The 22,691-nt window shown below is 44.3% G+C and overlaps 1 protein-coding gene across 2 annotated transcripts in view; it reads right to left on the minus strand.

Annotated features, from left to right (window-relative positions):
• The window catches only part of CPNE8 (copine 8), a 1,123,798-nt gene that overhangs the window by 170,109 nt on the left and 930,998 nt on the right, over window positions 1-22,691 (minus strand). For both annotated transcript variants that reach the window (XM_078679874.1, XM_078679883.1), the window contains one exon: window positions 16,726-16,853. In XM_078679874.1, coding sequence (XP_078536000.1) covers window positions 16,726-16,853 — 128 coding nt within the window. The remainder of the gene's footprint in view (window positions 1-16,725; window positions 16,854-22,691) is intronic.

The following is a 22,691-nucleotide window of genomic DNA, read 5'->3' on the forward strand; positions in this document are numbered from 1 at the left end:
CCCACTGCATAACATTTACAGAGATTGAATCTGTAACCTTAAGGATTGTCCAACACTATCATACTTGGATTAGTAACAGTAATTCTGTTATATTCCGCAGATTATTTAACTGTGATATTGAAATACCCTTTTTAACAAAACCGAGGAGAATTCTCACACATGTGCGATCGCACGGTTGAGTCAGAATATTTACAAAGTGTGAATATAATTGGTTTGTGAGGATAAATGATCCTGTAGTTTGCAACTGGGCCAAGAGTGAAGCACTTACAAAGAATAATAGAGAACTAGGAGGGGCAATGAGCAATCGATTGCATAGTAACATTTGTTGTGGCAGGAAGCAGTCTCTGATTATGTATTAACAATGTTTGCAGCTCTGACCATATAGGATTTACTGTGTATATATATATATGGGATGCACATTTGAGATTTGTTTAGACTATATTGCAGTTGCTCTATAAACTCCATGAACTCTTTGTAAATTATCTCAGATTTAAAAAAAAATGTTTTTTTATTTTCGAAAGGTAAAAGAATGTTTTGTTTTATCTTGAATTAGGTGACACCAGTTATAAGGAGAAATATATTAAATCTGTCCTGATGAAGGTGGTTTTATCGATTTAACACCACTGAAACGCGTTGACGCTCTATTTCCTGTTAAATTTGGAAGGGTCAACAGAGTTGTGGTGACAGGGAATTAAACTCATGCCCTCTGTTGTACCAAGTTAATCTGAATTAACATCAGCAAGACAAAGCTTATTGTCTGGTTTTCTCCTGACAGCTTTTGTGAACATACAGTGTGTTTTTAACGAAACTTTTTCATGTGATTAATTTTAATATATCTGTGTATTAGGGGTAATGTTATTAAATGATAAATAAAAAATTTGTGATACATTTTGAATACAATTTTTCTTTGCAAGTGCTTTATAATTTGTTTTTGGTTCAAAAAGTGTGTTTGATGTGAGTGAACAGGTGTGGCGTGATTGGCCTTTATGCTAGACAACACCAAAGGGAAACCTTTTCTTTTACGACAGAGGACATGCAGAACAGGATGCAATGCAACAACCTATAAGTACTGAGCATCAAGGAGTGTGCTAGAGGGAATTACCCATATGGGTTTATTATTCAACTGTTTGAGAAAGCCTTTCCTGATTTACTAGAGTGGTAAACTGACTCCCAAGTATAACATGAACGTTGCTTCCCCTTCAGTACATCCATGGGTAATCAAAGGAATTCATATCACAGGGCAATTCTTGTTTAAATGGGCAACTTCATTTTTTGCCAGGTTCTATATCAGTCTGCCTTTTCAAAGGCTAGTGCTTAGGATGTTCCTCAATTTTATTTCATAAGCTCTGAGTTTAGCCATCGAATAGTGGAGCGTCAGTGGCACCTACACCAGATCATTCCCAGATTTCAATCTCTTGGAGTGCAAGTACTTCAAAAATCAGCTTAACTAAAAATTATTTGTGCATCACATAATACCTCTGAAAAATATGCTAATGCCCTGCTCTAGCTGTGGTCCAAGAGGAGGGGGGTATCTTGGATAATCATCAATGACTAATTCATGATAAAGCATTCTGTAAGGACAAGGCCACTGGAATGATCCAATTCTGCAGTCACAGGGCCTGATTCACAAAGGTACAGACACTTTTGTGTAAGGTATGATTTTTTGCGATTCACAAAGCAATTTTACAAGTTGTATCTTTACGACTGCGGAGTCTCCACACTCGGGGTGGATACTCTGCACATAAATTGATGGGCATTTGTAAAGAAATTACTTGCAAAATCGATTTGTGAATTGCAAAAAATTGTAAATTACACAAAAGTGTACATTTACATTTGTGAATGAGGCCCAGAGTGATTTCATATAATTATGCATTTGCTGCTCTTGCCACATAATCCACCATCTGCTACATAATCAAATTGTGCCCCAAATATTTGTTTCAAGCTCAAAAGGATCGAAAGTTACTAAAACATATTGATATGTGTTTCTGTGCAGTGGAAGGTCCTACTGAAAAATTAGAAACATATTATGCATTCACCCAGGCTAACAAATATAATCTACATACATTGGAAACACAATTGAATTGCCTCACTACAACTAAAAACATGATAAAAACAATTATGGGATAAGGCAGAGTGCCAAATTTGGCAAAATCAGTTAAAGCATTTCGAGACTAGTGAAAATATGGGAAGCAGCCTATAATAAAAATTAAAAGAGCATGTGGTTAATCACATAACAGTTATATGTCATGCCCAGGGTACTACTGCTCAGAAGAAATCATAAATTCCTCATTCTATGAACACTATCTGCATTTGTATCAAGGGAAAGAAGTAACCACATATTCACATAACTATTTATATATTAAATAATCTAATATTCATAATAGTACATCTATACAGTGCCAAATATGGAAACACTCATAACTAATCAAGAATTAGGCAGAGAAATTATGGGACTCCTTTCTGGAAACGCTTTGGCCTGAATTGTAGTCCTATAAAAATCAATAAAGCGTTTTATTACTATTTTGTCTCCTCTTGTTTTATATCTTTTGAACTCCTTTTATAGTAACAACTATACAATCTCTTCCACCATATCTGTATCTCTTACAACATATAAGTTTTCATTAAACTGTGGATCATGCCATCCCAGTTCCTTAATATATTTGGACTCAAAGATCAATGGGACACTTCACCTTATACCAAACTGGCAGCTTCTGCATTTGAGATACAATCAATCCAGGGCTGCCAAGTCGGGATGATCCTGATGGATGCTGAAAGGGTATCCAACAGGGATATCCTGGCCATTTATTTGTGAAGTCGTGCACAATGTAGTATTGATCCTATTATATATATTCGGGAAAAAGCTCCATAAGCAGATCAAACTGCACACATGATCAGCATGAGTACCCTATAACTAATATTTCCTATCACAAGAGGCACTCTCCAGGGTTTCCCTTTTAGAATCATACATATAAAACATCTTGGTAGCTCTATTGCTATACTCTAATTGCTTTTAAATGGAGTTGCTGGCAAAATTGCACTCTACGTAGGCGACATACTGGTAATTCCCTCCAGTCCTATCATTGCCCTTCTATATATAGAAAATGAAGCGAAGAGTTTTAGCTTCAGGCTATTTCCTGAACAAATAAAACTCAAATCTTGTATATTTGGGAAATACCAAACTTTGATGCTTACTGTGTATTTAATCAGCCTCATAACAAGGGGCAAAAATCTCCATTAGTCCTATGAAAAGTTTCCAGCTCAGTTATGTAGCACTGCTGGCCACCATGATTGCTACCCTATACAAATAGAATAGACTCCTCCTATGGATCCAGAGGGGAAGAAATGTTGTCAAAATTGTTGTACCAACAAAACGTCTGTTCTTTTTTTTAGCCTTGCCTCTCCCATTTTCTAGCTCTTTCTTTAGTAAGGTGGAAGTGGCTTGGTCTCGTTTTATTTGGCAGTTTAAGAAACATCACATGGCAATTACCCAACTGCAACATTCTCTATATAAGTGCCGGTGGCTGTTGCTTTGTCTAGAATTTTATTACAGGTCACATTTTCCAGCGAGACTTTCAGAAGAAGTAAGAGTTATCACCACTACCTGGCCACTGAAGGATTTATCTAAAGATGTATCCCCTGTACGTGAATTTCTCGACCCTCCATAATTGAAGAAAACTAATTAAGTCGCCTGCATTCTATTCACAAATATGTTTTTCGGTTGAATGCATGTTACAGATTCCTAAATATATAACCTCTTTGGTATAATCATCATTGTCAAGTTTTTTCTCATTATTCTTTGGCACAAGCTTGGTCATATGCAAAATAGGAAACTTTAGGACAGCTGTAAGAGGGATCCAATTTTTTTTTTTACACAATTGGTGTAGTCAATTGGATACAGCAGGAGGAAAAGCCTAATAACTTACATTACATAGCTGACAAATGGCCAGCAAAAGGAATGGAGCAAATACTAATCACAGAGTTAGAACAATGCATAATTAGGAGCCACAAAACTTTAAATATATCTTGTCTTAAAATTTACCATAACTAATGTATTCAGGATATATACTTTACCCGAAAAAGCTGCATGCTTGGAGGTGCACACTGATTAAGCTTCCACTGTCTGACTGCTGAAACGGGTACCACACATTTTTATAAATTGCACCGTAATACAGACGTACAGGAGGTAAGCAATCTTGAAATTACTATTTCTCTCTCTACAAAGCTAATAATACTGCGCTCCTCTACAGATGTCCCATTGAGATACATTTAAATAGTACTTGCAGACATCATTCTAGAAACAACTACAAATTACTAAACCATAGCTAGATAGAAATTTTACACCAATGAAGGATGATGCTAACTACTGTTAGACTTATACAGATTTGGACTATGCGCAAAGTCAATTATGCGAAGCAGTTACCAATACTATCATTTAAGGGTCATCTGGGACGCATTTGCTTCTCATATAAATGCACTTTCAATATGATTTTATTTCCTTTTTCCATTAAAATATTTATATTGAAGTTTTGTTATTAATGATCAACTATTGAATAATATGTATTAGAATATGGTATTTTTAGTGCTAATGTGATATATGATAACAAATTGATATTTCTGTACTTTGTATACAACTGTTGCACAAAAAAAGAAAAAAAATGGCAAACGTCCTAACAAGACAAAGGACGTGGAGGGTGTGTATGTGTGTGTGTATATAAATACACAGTGAGTTTTGATATATACTCGCACTGCACAGGCAATAGCCCAGAAATTATTTAAAGGGACACTGGTCCTGTAATATTCTGTAGAATGGAGTGAAGTCCAGAGTAAAGTATTTCCACCATGGCAATGATTTGATTCACGTGCACTTCTTATTTAAATGAGCAAACCGGCTTTTCAAAAGGTTGACAAAGGCTGCATGAGACGGCTGAAATGCGTTCCTGAACCAAGTTGCTGGGATTTCAAAATCAATAAAGCAGATGACAACTTGTGCGTCGAGTGCAGACTTCTTCTTTACTGTGGGAAGAATCAGGAGTATATGTATATATGGTACCCATGAGGAGTGGTGTGTTAAACCGGCAACACTGAACCGAATTGGAGGATTTATGACAGCCGGCAAAAGCGACCACCCGCATATTTTGCAATCAACGACTGAAAAGGATAAGGATCACACAACTCGGAATGGAACCGGGATGAGCGTGTGCAACTAAATCAAACATTTCCTTGAATGTAAAGAACTTTGTGGTGTAATTAAAACGCAAACATGCGTAAAGCCGGTTAAATGTTGGGGAGGCTGAAACATTCATGTTAAAACAAATCGCAACTAGGTTTCAAACGAAACAAGCGATCAAAAGTTTTTCAGATACAAAGGGGCCCATTAGGATGGCGGGCGGATTGCCCCCGCCGGGCCGGCGGAGCTACCGCCGGCCCGACAGGGCAATCCGCCCGCCATCCTCAACAGATATATTACGATGGCTGGGGGTACGCGGAGGACGGAAAGTCCGTCCGCCGTATGTCCGCGGGCACGAAGTCGACTGGCGGAAAAAGTGCTTGTCTATGGTGGCAGGGTCTGCGAGACACCACCAACCATATTAGGATGTGTGCGGTAAGATGCTTCTCCACAGCGGCGTTGCCCCCGCAGCCCCGGGAACCGCCTCCCCCCGGGGTTTCATGAAATATTTGCGGGGGGCTCATGGCCCCCTGCAGCCCCGGGGACCGCCACTCCCCAGGGCTTTCATTAAATATTTGCGGGGGGCTCCCCTGGGGACCGCCACCTCCCGGGGCTTTGCTTTAATAATCAGTGGGGGTGCCTTACAGGGCCCCCCCCCGCTGCCCCGGGGACTGCCACCCCCCCGGGCTTTTAAAAATAAATAATAGACCTGTGTGGGGGGGCTCGAGCCCCATCACATGCCTCAGGGACCGCCACCTCCCAGAGGCACTAATATTTAAATGGGGGGTCCGTAACAGACCCCCGGCCCCGGGGATCACCACCTCCCCGGGGCTTTGCAATTGTTGGGAGGGAGTTCGCGTGGCCCCCCTACTGGGGCCCTTGATGGCCTTGGGGACCACCACCCCCCAGGGCCAGCTCCTGCAATGTCCCGAGGTACCTACCCCGGGACACTGCTGTTTGCAATGACAGGGCGGGAGCTGCGCGGCTCCCCCCCTGTCATTGCAAACTCTGCTTTGCTTCATGAAGTTAATGAGGCAAAGCAGAATTGCTTTTCCGTAAGGGGATCTGCATGTCAGCAGCTCTCCTTGTGGAAAAGCAATGCCGGCTCCCACAGGACGCGGGGAGTCCGTGGGACCGTGGGAGGATTGGAATCCCCGCCACGATCCCCAACGGATGGGGCCGGCCCGGGGGATGGGGTCCCTGGAGCCAGAAGTGGCCTGGGAGGGGGGCCATGCAGCCCCCCTCCCACCAATTTTTTAAAAAGGCAGGCCGGCCTGGGGGATGAGGTCTCCGGGGCCATATTTGGCCTGAGGAGGGGGGCCACGCGGTCCCCTCTAAAAAAAACCAAAGCAATGGCCAGGCCCCAGGGTATAGGGTCCCCGGGGCAATAAGTGGGCCAGAAAGGGGACCGTGCGGCCACCCTCCCCATAATACATTTTTAAAAAACAAAAAGGAAAGGCCAGCCCTGGGGAATGGGGTCTCCGGGGCCATAAATGGCCTGAGAAGGGGGGCCACGCAGCCCCCCTCCAAATCTACATAAAAAAAGAGTGGCCATGCCCCAGGGGATGGGGTCCCCGGGGCCGAATATGGCCTCGGGAGGGGGGCCACGCGGCCCCCTTCCATTTTTAACGAAAATAGGGGATAGGCCCTGGGAGATGGGGTCCCCAGGGCCCATAAAATAGGAAAGGAAGGGGGGCCACACAGCCCCCTTCTTGAAAATAAATATTAATAAAAAGTGATCGTGCCGGAGGTCCCGCCCCTCCCAGCAGCACTCTGCAAACGCGCCCTGTGGCGCGTTTTAAGTTGGGGAATTAATTCCCCTTCAATACTGGGGGTCCCCGGGGGCCGACTAGCCCACCAGATACCTCCAGTAAGCGCCACAGGGCAGCGTTGCAGAGAGGTGGTCGAGGCCACGCTCCTTTTTACACCTCTCTGCAACGCAGCTCTGTGGCGCTTACTGGAGGTACCTAGTAGGCTAGTTGGACCCCAGGGACCCTCAGAATTCAAGGGGACTTCCTTACCCAACCTAAAACGTGCCATGGGAAAGTTTGCACAGTCGTGAAGAAGGGGCGGGCCTGAGGTGACATGTGTGCAAACATGCCCTGTGGCACGTTTTAAGTTGGGGAATTAATTCTCCTTCAATACTGGGGGTCCCTGGGGGCCAACTAGCCCACCAGATACCTCCGGTAAGCGCCACAGGGCTGCGTTGCAGAGAGGTGATCCAGGCTACGCCCCTTTTAACACCTCTCTGCAACGCAGCTCTGTGGCACTTACTGGAGGTACCTGGTGGGCTGAAATTCAATGAAAAAACCATAGGTTTCAGGCACGTTATAGTTAGAACTTAGCATTTGAAAAAAACTTATAAATTCACCGAAAAAAACATAGGTTTCAGGGACTTTATAGTTAGCTGGACATTTCACTCGTACAAAACCATAGAAATTCCACCGTCTTTTGAGATGTCATCAGTGATGTCATCAGTGATGTCATCAGTGATGTCACTGACCATGTCATGAGTGCTGTAATATGTGACGTCATCACCAGTGCATTGCAGGTGCACAAGTTATAGTTAGCTGAAATAACTATAACGGGGGATCCAGCTAACTATAACGTCCCTGAAATCTATGTTTTTTTGAGTGAATATATATATATATATATATAGTTAGGGCCGAAGTTTACACAGCAAAAACTTTTTTTGTTTTGTCAATAACTTTGGCACCGCTTGACGAATCTCCACGAAATTTTCACAAAACTTCATCTTTTTGGTTCAGCTCTGTGTTCAAAGTTTCGGTGTGATCTGTCAAGCAGGGGCTGAGAAAATAGGGGGTCACAAAACACAATTTCCGTATGTTAAGTCTATGGGGATTTTTCATATTTTAAACATGACTACAGCCCGAACAGCCATTCAGTAGTTTTTGAGATACCTATATTAAAAAAATATAGATATCTGGGGAGTCCTTGCGGTGGACTTGCAAATCCTACTAAAATTTGATTGGCTGCCAACACTTCAACCAGGAAGTGTTGGAAGCCATCTTGGGACTCAGTTTGAAGCCAAGTCCCAGATAAAAAGTAAGAAAATAAGAAAGGGCGCAAGGTATCTCCTTAGATACGGTGGGGGAGATAATAAAAAAAAAGCAAGAGCGGGCTCCAGCACTTGCTTTAAAATAACCCAGGTTGGCCAGGTCCCAGGGGCATATGGTAAATTTAGGAAGGGGTGCATGGGGCCCCCCTCCTGGGCTTATCAAAGCTCCGGGCCGCCACCTCCCCGGAGCTCTTTTCATTATGAATGAGGGCGGGCCCACTGAACCCGCCCAGGGTCCGCCACATCCCCACGGCTATTTACAATTATGTGGGGGGGGGCCCTTATGGACCCCCCTGTCCCAGGGACCACCACCTCCCGGGCTAATTTTAATATTAACTTGGGGGCCTCGCGGACCCCCCCTGCCCCAGGGACTACCACCTCCCTGGGGCACACAGCTTATTTTAAGCAATGCGCTGCCCCGGGGCTGCCACCTCCAAGGGGCACATACTTTAAGTTAAAAAAAGGCCCTATGTTCGCTCCCGCAGCCCCAGGTACCGAAACCTCCCCAGGGCACATGTGCAATAACTAAGGGGGTCTGTTGCAGACCCCCAGCCCCGGTCATCCAAATCCACTCCCAACAGGCCGATAGAAATGAAATGTTTTTTATTTATTGACATTTAGGATGAATATGGAAATACTTTTATTCCACTGGTGCTTCGACATCTTGAAAAGACGACCACCTCTCCGGGGCAAATTAGAACAAACGGGGGGCCGTTTGCCCCCCCTTCAGGAGACCTAAATGGCCCTGGGGGCTGCCACCCCCCAGGGCCAGCTCCACCAATGTGGACATTTCAGTTTGCTACGGCATGGCCATAGCAAACAGTGTGCTCTACTTTGAGCAAGCGAGAGTCATTTGCTCTCACTTGCTCAAAGCGGAGTACACTTTGCTTTTTCCAGACAGGGAGCTGCATGTCAGCCCCCCACTCACAGTTCCCAAAGTAGAAAATGTGGGTGCCCTGTGCACCCACACTGCAGGCAGGGCCCCGGGGGATGGGTCCCCGGGCCGAAAATGGATTGTGAAGGGTGGCCCCCCCGTTCAAAAGAAGAAAAAAAAGAAAAGGTCTGGCCCTGGGTTATGGGGTCCCCAGGTCAGAAATTGGCCTGAGGAGTGGGACCGCATGCCCCCTGCTCTTTTTAACAAAAAATATAAAGGCCGAGCCCTGTGGGATGGGTACCCTGGGGCCAAAATCGGCTGGGGAGGGGCAAGCACTGTCCCCTCATTATTTTTTATTAAAAACATGAGAAACGGGTCAGGTCCTGGAGGATAGGGTCCCCAGGGCGCAACATGGTGCAGGGAAGGTCCACCATGAGTGTGGAAGTGAAGGAACAAACAAGTTACTTACCTTCAGTAACGCTTTCTCTGGTGGATACAGTTTCTGCCTGTGGATTCCTCACCTTATGAATATCCCTTGCGCCAGCATTCCGCGGAAATATTTCATAGCTCTCTGCGCCGACGAAGTCGTCACAGCATCATGGCTCTGCATGCGGCTCCGCATGACGTCACCGGAGCCATAAGAAGACCACGTCGGCGTGATGACGTCAGTTCCACCCCTTTTTTCCGTGCCACCGAGGCAAAACGGGCAAACCGAACATAGAGAAAAAGCATACACAGTATACAGAATTCACACAAATACACTCAATGTATAATGTAAAAACAAAGCCTGCACTTCAAGCAAGACAACAATAAATGAATTGAGGTAACAAAGTCTTTAGTACACAAAAATACATCAAATAACTAATACCTCAGCTTTTATCGTATAAAAGGGTGGACAACGGGGAGGTGGGTGGGTCTGTGAGGAATCCACAGGCAGATACTGTATCCACCCCAAAAAGCATTACCGAAGGTAAGTAACTTGTTCTTCTGATGAATACATCTGCCTGTGGATTCCTCACCTTATGAATAGAATCCCACAGCAGTACCTCACCTGGAGGAGGGTGTCCACCCTTCTATACGAAAAAATCCTGCAAAACAGCACGCGCAAAATGGGCATCCCTCCTCACTTCGGAATCGAAGCAGTAATGCTTTGCAAAGGTGTGAAGGGAGGCCGAAGTTGCGGCTTTACATATGTCCAAAACAGGAACACCTCTAGACAATGCAGAAGTAGACGACTTAGCCCTGGTAAAATGAGCTCTAATGCCTACAGGAGGCTCATTACCAGCCAGGGAGTAGCATATCTTGATGCACAAGATGATCCACCTGGATAACGTGCGCTTGTGCACCGCCTTGCCCTTCATACGACCAGCATATCCAACAAAGAACTGGTCATCCTGGCGGAAGTCCTTTGTTCTGTCCAAATAGTAGCTAATCCCCCTCTTTGTATCTAAATGAGGAAGTCTCTCCTCCTCCTTGGATGGATGAGGGGGAGGATAGAAAGTAGGAAAGGTAATGGACTGACCTAGGTGGAAGGGAGTCACCACCTTTGGCAGAAAAAAAGCCCTGATCTTGAGTACCATCCTTTCAGCATGTATGGTCAGAAAAGGCGGCTATGAACTCCAAGCCTGGAGTTCACTCACCCTCCTGGCCGAAATGATAGCTACCAGGGAGACCGTTTTAAAAGTTAAAAGCCTCAAAGGACAACTATGCATAGGTTCGAACGTAGAACCCATTAAAAAAATTAACATCAGATTCAAATCCCACTGGGGCATAATATAAGGTGTGGGAGGAAACATGTTTGTCAGCCCCTTAATGAATCTTAAGACTACAGGAGACTTAAATAAAGAAGGCTGATCAGGTAAACACAAAAACACGGACAATGCTGACAAATATCCTTCAACAGTGGCCACAGCACACCCCTGTTGGGCCAAATGTAAAGAAAAACAAAGAACCTCAGAAAGATGCGCTTTCAGAGGATCAATAGATTTCTCTCCACACCACCTAACAAATTTAGACCACCTATAAGAGTAGACAGACTTGGTGGAGTGTCGCCTGGCCAATAGTATAACGTCCACCACGTCAGGTGGCAGAGAAAAAGAATCCAAGTTGCCCCGTTCAATCTCCAGGCATGAAGGTGCAGGCTCTGGAGGTAGGGGTGTAGAACTTGCCCCTCCATTTGAGATAGGAGATCTGCCCTGAGAGGGAGACGGAGCGGAGAGTGCGACGAGAGGTGAAAAAGGTCTTTGTACCACACCCTTCTTGGCCAATTTGGAGCGATCAATATAACATGGGCCCAGTCTTGGGGAATCTTCCTCAGAACCCGAGGAATGAAGGGTAGGGGGGGAAACGCGTAAAAGTGTTGTGAGCTCCAATTCAACTGAAACGCATCCCCCAACACTCCCTGCCTCAGAAACTGGAGACTGCAGAATGACGGGCAGTGCACGTTCTCAAAAGTGGCAAACAGGTCAACTCGAGGAGCTCCCCACGTCTGGAAGACATGCCAAACTACATCTGGATGAAGCCTTCACTCGTGGTTGGCGGAGAACTGCAGACTGAGACTGCCCGCACGCACCTTCAACACCCCGGCTAGATGATTTGCCATCAAGCAAATCCGCTGGTCCGGAGCCCCAGACCTGAGTCGCAAAGCTTCTCTGCAGAGACAGTACGACCCTACTCCTCCCTGTTTGTTGACATACCGCATCGCGGCAGTGTTGTCCGTCTAGACTTGAACCGACTGACCACGAAGGGAAGGGAGAAAGGTCTTGAGTACCAGACGTATAGCCCGCAATTCCAGAAGGTTGATGTGAAACAACTTTTCCTCTGGAGACCAAAGACCCTTGATCTCCAGATCCCCCAGATGTGCGCCCCACCCTAGAGTAGAGGCATCCGTTATCACTGTGGCCACCGATGGAGGAAGGTGGAATGGCTTTCCTTGAGAGAGATTGCCCTCTCTGCTCCACCAAAACAGATCAGCTGCAGCTACTCTGGAGATCCTGACTGACTCCCTGAGATGTCTGTTGTGCTGATACCTCTGCCTGCGGAGGCACCACTGGAGTGCCCTCATATGTCAGCGTGCATGGTTGACCAACAGGATGCAGGAAGCGAACAGACCGAGCAGGCGAAGGACCTTCAGAACTGCAACAACCGCTCCATTCTAAATCAAGGGAATCATTTACTGAATGTCGAGAATCCTTAGCGGAGGAGGGAATGCTCGACACACAGTGGTATCCAGTACTGACCCTATGAACAGGTTGCACAGTGAGGGCACAAGGTGAAACTAGGGTACATTTATCAAAAAAACCAATTTGTACAACAGCTGAGCTGTTACCTGCAAATGATGACTCACCATCTCTGGAGACTCGGCTTTCAACAACCAGTCGTCCAGGTAGGGGAAAACTGGAATCCCTGACCTCCTGAGATAGGCGGCCACCACTGCCATTACCTTGGTGAAGACTCGAGGTGCGGTAGTAAGATCAAACGGAAGGACCACAAACTGGTAGTGTTGCGACCCTACCGTAAAACGGAGATACTTCCTGCGCGACTTCAGGATTGGAATATGAAAATACACATCCTGTAAGTCAATGGACACCATCCAGTCCTCTAATTGCAACACCTGAAGAACCTGCACTAGGGTAAGCATCTTGAACTTCTCCTGCTTGAGAAACAGAAACAAGATTCTGAGGTCCAGGATAGGACTTAACCTGCCATCCTTTTTGGGAATCAAGAAATACCGGGAGTAGCACCCCAAATCCCTTTCCTGCTCTAGAACCATCTCTATTGCACCTTTCTGTAACAGGGTAAGAACCTCCTTCTGAAGGAGAAGCAAATGATCCTGCGTGCAAAACCCCTGACAAGGAGGGTAAGGAGGGGGAAATTCCCTGAAGGGAAGAGCGTACCCATTTTCTACAAGATCTAGAACCCAAAGGTCCGAAGTTATTAATTTCCAATCTTGAAGAAAATAGGTAATCCGGCCTCAACACAGGACCCACACGATCCAGGATGGCAAATCTAGGGCTGCTTTGCTGCATTACCGGGAGGAGTTGGGGAGGTAGAGGAGGAGAAGGAAGAGGAATGCCGTCCAGCTCCACGAAAGCGACCTCTGCCTTTACCTCTGTAGGATTTATACAAAGGATTCTGTTGCTGCTGTTGCTGCTGTGGCTGACGGGACAAAAGGAAGATTTCCCCAAACCTCGGTACCTTCTGTAGCCATAGCCTCTTGACTGAGACTGTAAACCCAAGGATTTCGCTGTGGCCTACTGTCTTTAAATCTCTGTAACGCAGAGTCAGCTTTTTCCCCAAAAAGCTTTGAGCCGTCAAAGGGAAGATCCAAAAGAGCAGCGTGGACATCCACTGAAAATCCCGAAGACCTCAACCATGCAAGTCTCCTAGTTGCAACAGATGAGCCCATCACCCTTGCCACTGAATCTGCAGTGTCCAGGCCTGATTGGATTACTTGGCGAGCAGCTGCCAGAGAGTCCACCAAAACTTCATTTAAGTTACTCCGATCCTCTTCAGACAACTTAGGGAGAATCTGCTTGGCAGAGTCCATAAGAGCGTGAATATATCTGCCCAACAAGCAAGTTGCGTAAGTGGATTTCAAAGTCATACTGGCTGAAAAAAAACCTTCTTTGCAGACTGCTCAAGCTTTTTTGGATCTCTGTCAGCCGGTGCTTGAGGAAAGGAACCCACAGACTGCTTTGAGAAAGAAGCCTGAACCACCAAACTCTGAGGTGACGGGTGAAAAGAAAGAAATACAGGGTCCACTGGAACTGGTCTATATCGTCTAGAGACAGATCTAGAAACCGCAGGAGCAGAAAGAGGATTACTCCAAACTTCTAGCATCAGCTCTGTCAGGGCATCATTGAAAGGCAAAAGAGGCTCTACTACAGAGGAAGGAGAATGAAGAACCCCTGTAAGAAGATTAGGCTTATACTTAGCCATAGGAAGCTGTAGATCCAACAGTTCAGCTGCCTTCTTAATAGTGACATGATAAGGAACAACATCCTTTGAAGGAGAAGCCTTCTGTGATGCAAAATCCCCTTCTGGAGAAACACCCAAACTACTTGCCTCACACAAGTTTTCCAACAAGTCCTCAGACTCATAAATTTCACCTTCTTCCATGTCACCAGCTTGATATTGCTCTTCTTCAATCAACCTTTGTGCTTCCCTTCTAGAAAGCATCTTCGGCAGCAGCGTCGGAGGCCATCCGCGGAGTTGATGGCTCCTGCAGCGGCGTCGAAGGCGGATCCGTGACAGCAACCTGCGACGAACGGCAGAAGGAGCCGGGGACTGCCCGTATGGCGTCGACACCCTCGGTGCCGGAATCTGCCATGACGGCACCATCGGCATATATGGCATAAAGGGGGCCGGAGGATAATGCACACCCAAATTAAATGCCAATGTGCCCATGGGACCCGAAGGTGCTCCAGAGGGGCATGTGGCTCTGGCAAAGAAGCCATACAAGATGGATCTGAACCTGGCACCAGAAACGAAGGATATTGCGCCGGTTCGACCTCCGTACAAGGAACCTCTGGAAGTCGGAACCACTGGAGTTACAGGTGGAGCTACAGGAGCAGCAGGAGTCTCATCATCCACTGGATTCGATGCACCATCCGGAGCCGGAGAATCCACCGACGCCGGAGACTGCGCCGGAGTGCCCACATAAGGAGACCGGTCCGGAGACAGCTGTGGAGACTCAGAAGGCGAAGGAGATACAAAGTCCTTGACACGACGTCGAGGAGCCGGCGAAGGCGAGGCTTCGACGAATGACGTTGAGACCCATGCCTCTTCTTCTTCTTGTGCCATCTCTATGATCCATGCGAAGTCGATGACCTTGACTTCGACCGTTGTGACCCCTATTCTCCTTTCTCACCTTGGACATGTAGTGCTTAGCCTCTCTTTCCTTCAACGCCTTCGGGTTCATCTTCCTGCAAGAAGAGCAACCTTCGACGTTGTGACGACTCGAAAGACACCAAAAGCAATCATCATGCGGGTCAGTGATCAACATCTGACCTCCGCATTTCTTACAGGGCTTGAAACCTGACTTCCTTTGAACAGACATGTCAAAAACAGAAACAAATAAAGTCTCAAAAACAAAGTATCAGTTAGAAAGATAGGAGAGTCCCAGAAAATCCGTTAGCACCAACAGCGCGGAAAAAAGGGAACTGACGCCATCACGCCGACGTGGTCTTTTTAAGGCTCCGGTGACATCATGCAGAGCCGCATTCAGAGCTTTGACTACCTCGTCGGTGCAGGAAGCTACGAAAAATTTCCACAGAATGCTGGCACAGGGCATATTCATAAGGTGAGGAATCCACAGGCAGATGTATCCATCAGAAAGAGATACCATAAATGACAACCAATGAACTCTTGGAAATAGTGCAAAAATAAGGCACAGCAAAGGGACACACAAAGTGAAAGCAAAACGGACGACTGGAACTATAAATCCAGAGCCTGGAGACTATTTACTTTCTGGATTTACACTTTCCTAACATCCTTTGTGATTGATTGGCATTCTGAAAATCAGTTACTTTTATGAGCACAACTGGCACATACAAAATATTTTCAAAAAGAATACCTAGATTCTCCCTCTCTTCAAAGGCAAACTTTGAAGCCCACTATCGAGGATACATCCTCATTTTGATTCCTTCCTGCAAGTCTTAAAAATGGGCTAGTCTGACTCCAAGTGAGTCTTACTAGGTTGCTGAACTATGACATTGCAAATTCAAGGTTTAGGCACCCTACACTGAAAAATGACTTACCTTGTCAACCTTGAGCAAACCAGGGCACAACCATCTCACTAAGTCACAAAGGTCCTATATTGTTATCCATACTAACACAAATCTCTTGTGAGACAAAATCATACATCCTGTCACCACCATCACCATACTCCCTTTTCTGTCAATTTAACGTTCCACAGAAACATGTCTTTCAGATAGAGAGAGAAGATTAACTGGCATTCTTTGAGCAGTCAATGGAACAGCATCACACCCCCAACAGAAACAAACCCCTTTGCTACTAGACTTTAACAACCTCACACAATATGAATTTTTCCCTCACCTTCAGCACTCTGAACTAATCGAAAGGAGACAAGCAGCACTATATAAAACTTTGAAATGAATAAATAAGGCAGATTTTTTTGACATTACAATCACTGAAAACTATTTAAAAGGATTCTAAAATGTAATGATTTCATAAAAACGAATTCTTTATTGTTGGAGATGTGAACCTAGCCAATAATTTGTATGGTAGCACATGGGAAATGACCAGGAAAAACAGAAGCCAATTGTAAGTGCTGGATTCTCCTGGGTCAATACGATAGCATACAGGCCGAGATATCACTAAAGAACCATCATTCAAGACATTTCATGTATGCATTCCTTGCAATTTATTTGCAAAAGAAAGCACACTGTTTTAGTTACAAACACTTTAGTCACGCTGCAACAGAAACACATCAAAGTTACTAAAATATTGTTTCCGTTTTATTCCCATTTAATCCTGAATTCTTGAATGTGATTGCACTGTTCTATATTGTGACTATGGTGCTACTAAGATACAAAAAGCCCTATGCTAAATCTGTAGATCGTACGATGTAAATAAACATACCTTGCAACATGGTTAATTACAGGAGCAAAGTTGGTTGGACCATACAGTTGTACATTTTTAAGGCTCTTATAATAAGCTTCCATCACACCATCAATTCCATGGCAATATGGATTTTGAGGATTTCCATTCTGCAACATTAAAAGGTGGGCAATGATTAAATACAAACTCATATTTGAGCAAAAAGGTACAATCGCCACTAACACAAAATTAACAATTTGTATTGAACTTGTATTGAAATAAATCTAATATAGGAAATATATAACAGTAGAACGCCTGCCACCAACTCAAATCACATCAATGATTTTACTTGAACAATGTGAGGTTCTAAATAGTATCAGTTCATGCACTGTGAGCGTAACTAAATAGTATATATAGTTCTGGCGTTCTAATGTGCTAATTTCGTGGCATCATGAACGGAAACCACGCCCTGTCCTCTCAATGGAAAACAAATTATGCGCTATATTTCCACCTGTCCTATTTCGAGTCTAAACATTTTGTAGAGAGCGACATCTTTCCTTAGTTTCAAAATCAGATAAGAAAGTATTGAATCTGCTCTTAAACGGCCCCAAATGTGTACGTTGTCAAGCTATGAAATCACTTATTTCCACCATATTTAAAAAAGGGCAATATAGTGAGTGTGACCGCCTCTACCCCTTGAAACAAATAATAGTCTGGATAATTGCACTACATAAGTAACATCCGCTAGTGATGTGTTTTCTTTTCACAGTAGATGCATGTTGGAGCAAATTATTTTGTTTGTGGTGATGGACAGAGTTCTGTTCAGGAAATTTGTTTTATAACAATTCCATTTAGATGTCCATAAAATCTTTAAAAGCTGACCCCAGTGTCCTACGTAATATTGTAAGATGTTTCACTTGGGACAGGCAGTCTAGGTTTTCTCACCATTGTGTACGGGGAGGACTCTCTATTAGAGGAGCACAACAGATAAGGAATATGTTACTTACCCTTTAACACCTTAACTGCTCCGAACGTTCTGCGCCAGTGCGGAACGTTCTATTGAGAGGGCGGGGCCGCGACGGCCAACGGACGTGCGCAGCACTACAAAGGTAGTGCACGCGACGGCCGTTGGCCGTCAGAAGCAGCCATGATGTTGAGTCATATGCTTAGCATTATTCTGCCACCTAGTGTTGAGCTTCGATGATTACAAGTTGTTTTTCTTCGAAGAAGTCTTATCGTCACAAGATATAGTGACTCCTCCTCTGGTGTGTACTGCGCCTGCTCTTCGGCTCCCTTGTTAGATTGTTTTGGCTCATCGGGTGAGCATTCGAAAGAAAGGAGCCATAAAGTGACAACATAAAGAGAACGTGTTTACATTTTTCAGTGTAAAATATGTTATAGATAGTTTGAAGTAATACAACGAAAAGCTTTCAGGGAAGCGGGCGGGTGCATATGAATCTACAGCACTACACGCTATGAATAGATGCTTACAGAGTAAGTAACAGATTCCATTTATAGCATGTGTTGGCCGTAGACACATATGCGTAGCATCAAATGTAATGAAGTGCTCCCCTTGCTGTGGCTAGCGACTGGTTTCATTACTTGTTTGCAATAATGTTTTAAGTACAGCTTGACCCACTCTTACTTGCTGATTGGTGAGCACATCAACAAAATAGTGTTTAATAAATGTATGTGGGTTATTCCAAATAACTGCTTTACAAATATCTTTTATAGGAATATTTCATAGAAAATCCATAATGGCTCCTTGTTTAGGGGTGGAATGAGCCTGTGGGGGTACCGTAAGCACCCTTTTGGCTTTTTGATAGCATGTCTGAATGCATCTGGCAAACCGTCTAGCAATCCCTACTTTGGATATTGGTGCACCTTGATGTTGTTTGCTAAAAGCACCAAAAAGCTGTTGTGTTTTTCTACATGATTTTGTTCTATCAATATAGAACATGATGGCTCTTTAAAATCCAAAGTATGAAGAGCCCCTTCTGCTACTGTGTCTGGGGTTGGAAAGAACACTGGTAACTGTATGGTTTGACTTGTATGCAAAGTTGACACTATTTTGTGTAGAAATTTTGAGTTATGTTCATAGAACTACATAAACTTTAAATAACTGTTCTTTCAAAGAGAGTGCTTGCAGTTCACTTATTCTTCTGAGTGATGTGATTGTTACTAGAAATGAAACTTTCCAAGTTAAGAATTGGAGTTGACATGAATGAGGTGGTTCAAATGGCGGTCCCATATGCCTGCTAAGGACAGTATTTAAGTTTTGGGTTTGGACTGTTGGCGTGGAAGTTGCTATAACTCGTTTTACCCCTTCCATGAATGCTCTAATGACTTGTACTTTGAATATAGACATATGTTGTCAGTTTTCCATGTAGGCCGCGAGTGCTGCTGAGTGTAGCCTAATGGATGTGTAAGCAAGCCCTGTTTGCTGCAGATTGAGAAGATACAGAAATGTACAAACCTTTTCCATCTAACTGCATAATGTGCTAGTTGTAGGCCCTCAAGCTTGTTTAAGACTATCCATACATTCTTGTGGTAACTTTAAATGCCTGAATTCTAAGATTTCAGGAGCCAGATCACTAGATTGAGCTGTTTGGGATTGGGCTGTATGACTTTCCCTTTATCTTAAATGTGTAGATGAGGCCAAAGAGGTAGTTTCTCATGTGAAACTAGAGATAGTTGCAATAATCTTGTGAACCATGGCTGCCGTGCCCATATTGGAGCTATTATGATGACTGATAGAGAGGTTTGTCTTAACTTCTGAACTACATGTGGAATGAGTGGGAGAGGAGGAAAAGCATAAGCAAATACTGCTGACCAATTTATCCATAGTGCATTGCCCTTGGATAGCGATTGGGGAACCTGGATGCAACGTTTTGGTATTTGGTGTTGATGTGAGTGGCAAACAAGTCTAATTATGGTGTCAACGGTCTCTTGAAGTAAGAGTCTACTAGTGGATGATCTCCCACTCACGCACCTGTTGATGTGTTCTGCTGTGCACATCTGCAAAGTTGTTGTCCACCCCAGGTAGGTATTCTGCTAGGAGGTGGATTTTGGGGTAGATTGCCCAGTGCCTGATTCTCTCTGAGAGGAGTGATAGCTGTGAGGAGTGTGCCCCCCTCTGTTTTTTAATATAATGTTTTGCAGTCATATTGTCTGTTCGTATTAGCACTATTTTGTGGTACGAGTGATTGTGAAAGGCTTTGAGGGCTAGTTGAATTGCTAGTAGCTCCACAAATGGTGAGATCTTGAATATGAGTCCCCCGTCCCTGAAGGGATGCATATGTTGTAATGGTGACTTGTGGAATTGGGGTTTTGAAAGGCTTGTCCTGCAACAAGTTGTTGCTGTTTCACCACTGCAGAGAGCGATAAGTTGCTATCCCTACCAACATTAGATCTTTTAGATGCCCATCCGCTTGAGGCCATTGAGACTGTAGAGTGGTTTGAAAGGTACGCATACGTAGATGGGCAGGAGGTACTATGGCTATGCAGGAATCCATCATGCTTAAGAGACCCATCACTTTTTTTACTGTAAGGAGAGTTTGTGGTTGAAAAAGAGGCAATGCTTGCATAAACATTGTGACTCTTTCTGCACTGGGATATGCTTTGGCTGTAACTGAATTTGAGTGTTGCGCCTGGGTAAGGATGAATTTCCGAGGCCTGCAAGTGAGACCTTTGTATGTTTAGTGTAAATCTCAGTTTGTGTAGAAGGTTTATTACTTGCTGAGTGTGTTGAAAGCACTGATAGTAGGTTGGAAGTCTGATAAGCAACTCTTCTAGATAAGGGAAAACATGAATGTCATCCCTTCTGAGATGAGTCTACTGTAAGAGATTTTGTGTAAACCCTTGGAGCTGTTGTGACCCCGAATGGTAGCACTTTGAATTCATAGTGTTATTTGTTTAGTTAAAAGCATAGGTAACAGCAGTGTGCTGGATGATTGGGATATGGAATTACGCATCTTTGAGGTCTAATGCTGTCATGAAATCTCTTTGCTGCAACAGTAGTATTACTCCTTGTAGTGTGACCATGTGAAAGTGTTCTGAGGAGAAGTACTTGTTTAGCGGCCTTAGATCCAGAATAGACCTTCATGTTTTGTCCTTTTGGTGAATTAGAAAATAGAAGGAGTACAATCAGTGTCTTTGATGTTGGTACTACTTCTATTCCCCTTTTTGAATGATAGAAAGATCCTCTTACTGTAGAAGCGCAAGGTGTTCTTTTGGCATTTTTTGTGGTTTTGGTGGAATTGTGGGTGGTGTTTGTTTGAGTTCTAAACAATACCCATCTTTGATTATGGATAACAACTATTGGTCTGTTGTGATGTTTTACCATTGTTGATAAAAGTTTTGTAACCTTCCCCCCCACTGGTGTTATATGTGGTGGCGGAGGTATAGGTTGTCACTGCTTTGGAGAGGTAGGGGTTTTATTAGTGGTTGCATGGCCCCAACCTCTGGTTCTAGAATTTGTTTTACAGAAAGATCCCCTATCAAATTGGCAGTGATAGGAACCCTGCTGTTTATTGCCATTGTTTGAGTCAGGAGAAACTTCCTCTCTTTGTACCTCTGTATTGACCGACACAAAAGGAACCACAGTGTTCATATTTTTGTAGGGCCCCCTCTGCTTTAGATGTTCTGTGCATTTTCTGAGCTTTTCTGGCATTTCTTCTACTTGTGGGCCAAATACATTTTGGCCATCAAAAGATACATTATGCAGATGCTGCTGTATGTCTGGCTTGAATCCAGATACTCTGAGCCATGCACTGCATCTTATGAAGATACTAGTATTAATCTTGCATGTGCTGGTGTCTGCAGAGTCTAAGGCACATTGTATAGCGACTTTAGATATTGCTTTGCCCTCTTCCACTAATTGTGTTGCACGTTCTTGGTATTGATTAGGGAGGAATTGCAGTAGTTCCTGCATTTCATCCCATGTGGCCCGATTAGTTCAGGAGAGTAGTCCCACATAATTTGAGATACGCATGTGGTTGGCTGCTTGTGCTTCTACTCGTTTACTTGCCGTATCATACTTTTTACTCTCCTTATCTGTAGGAGGTGCATCCCCTGTGCATTGGGAATTTGCTCTTTTTCCGGCTGTGTGCAATACTGGTGTAACCTGGCCCTTAACCACATCAGAGCTAAGGCAATTCCCCCTGAGTGCTGTTACTCCAGATTTCCCATTGTTCATGACGAGCTCAGCTCGTCATGAGCACACGAGCAGTGTACTGCATGACGAGCTGAGCTCGTCATGAGCATGGAAGGGGTTAATATACTCAGGATTCAGTGAACATGGTTTATAATTTTTCTCAAGATGCAGGGTGATTACTCCAGATTTATCTTCATACCCTTCAGCACTGCGCAAATTCCCCCGCTGTGCGGGAGAATTAATAAGTAGGTGGGATTCGGACAGCCCCCGGCCGTTCTTAGCACAGGCCCACCATGACGTTGGTCGGCCAGGGGCCGGGCTGAGCACCGAAAAGGTTAAGCATAGGTAGTGTTTGCATTGCCCTTTGTGATCAATTAAGTGTCTCTACCAGGAAATCGTCTTTCTGTGTTTCTACCAAGAAATCATTTTCCTGCGGAAAAATTGTGGTATGTAGTTGCCATTCTGATGATGTGATGATAAATTAATGCATCATCTGGTTGTTAGGGTTTGGATGGATAGATACTTGGATCAGTATCATCCTATGGATCAGCATCATAAATACCCCAATGGATCAGGGGACATATTGGGATCTCCATATGGATCTATGAAGTAAGGGATATGCCCTTGATGTTGATGGTCACTTTGAGGTGATTGATTTAGTGAATGCAATGGTTGTTCAGAAGGTAAGTCTTCTGACAAGTGTGCCTTTTCTGTTCTTGAGAATGTAACAGGTGAAAATGGAACAGGAGATGATGGAATAGGAAGAGAAGGAGGTGGAGGAGGAGGAGAAGGAAAAGTAGGAAAAGAAATAGGGCTTTTGCCTCTTTCTTGTTTCTTTTTCTTTTGTTGATGG

The sequence above is a fragment of the Lissotriton helveticus genome, chromosome 1_1 (assembly GCF_964261635.1).
Source record: "Lissotriton helveticus chromosome 1_1, aLisHel1.1, whole genome shotgun sequence".
NCBI classification, from domain to species: Eukaryota; Metazoa; Chordata; class Amphibia; order Caudata; family Salamandridae; genus Lissotriton; species Lissotriton helveticus.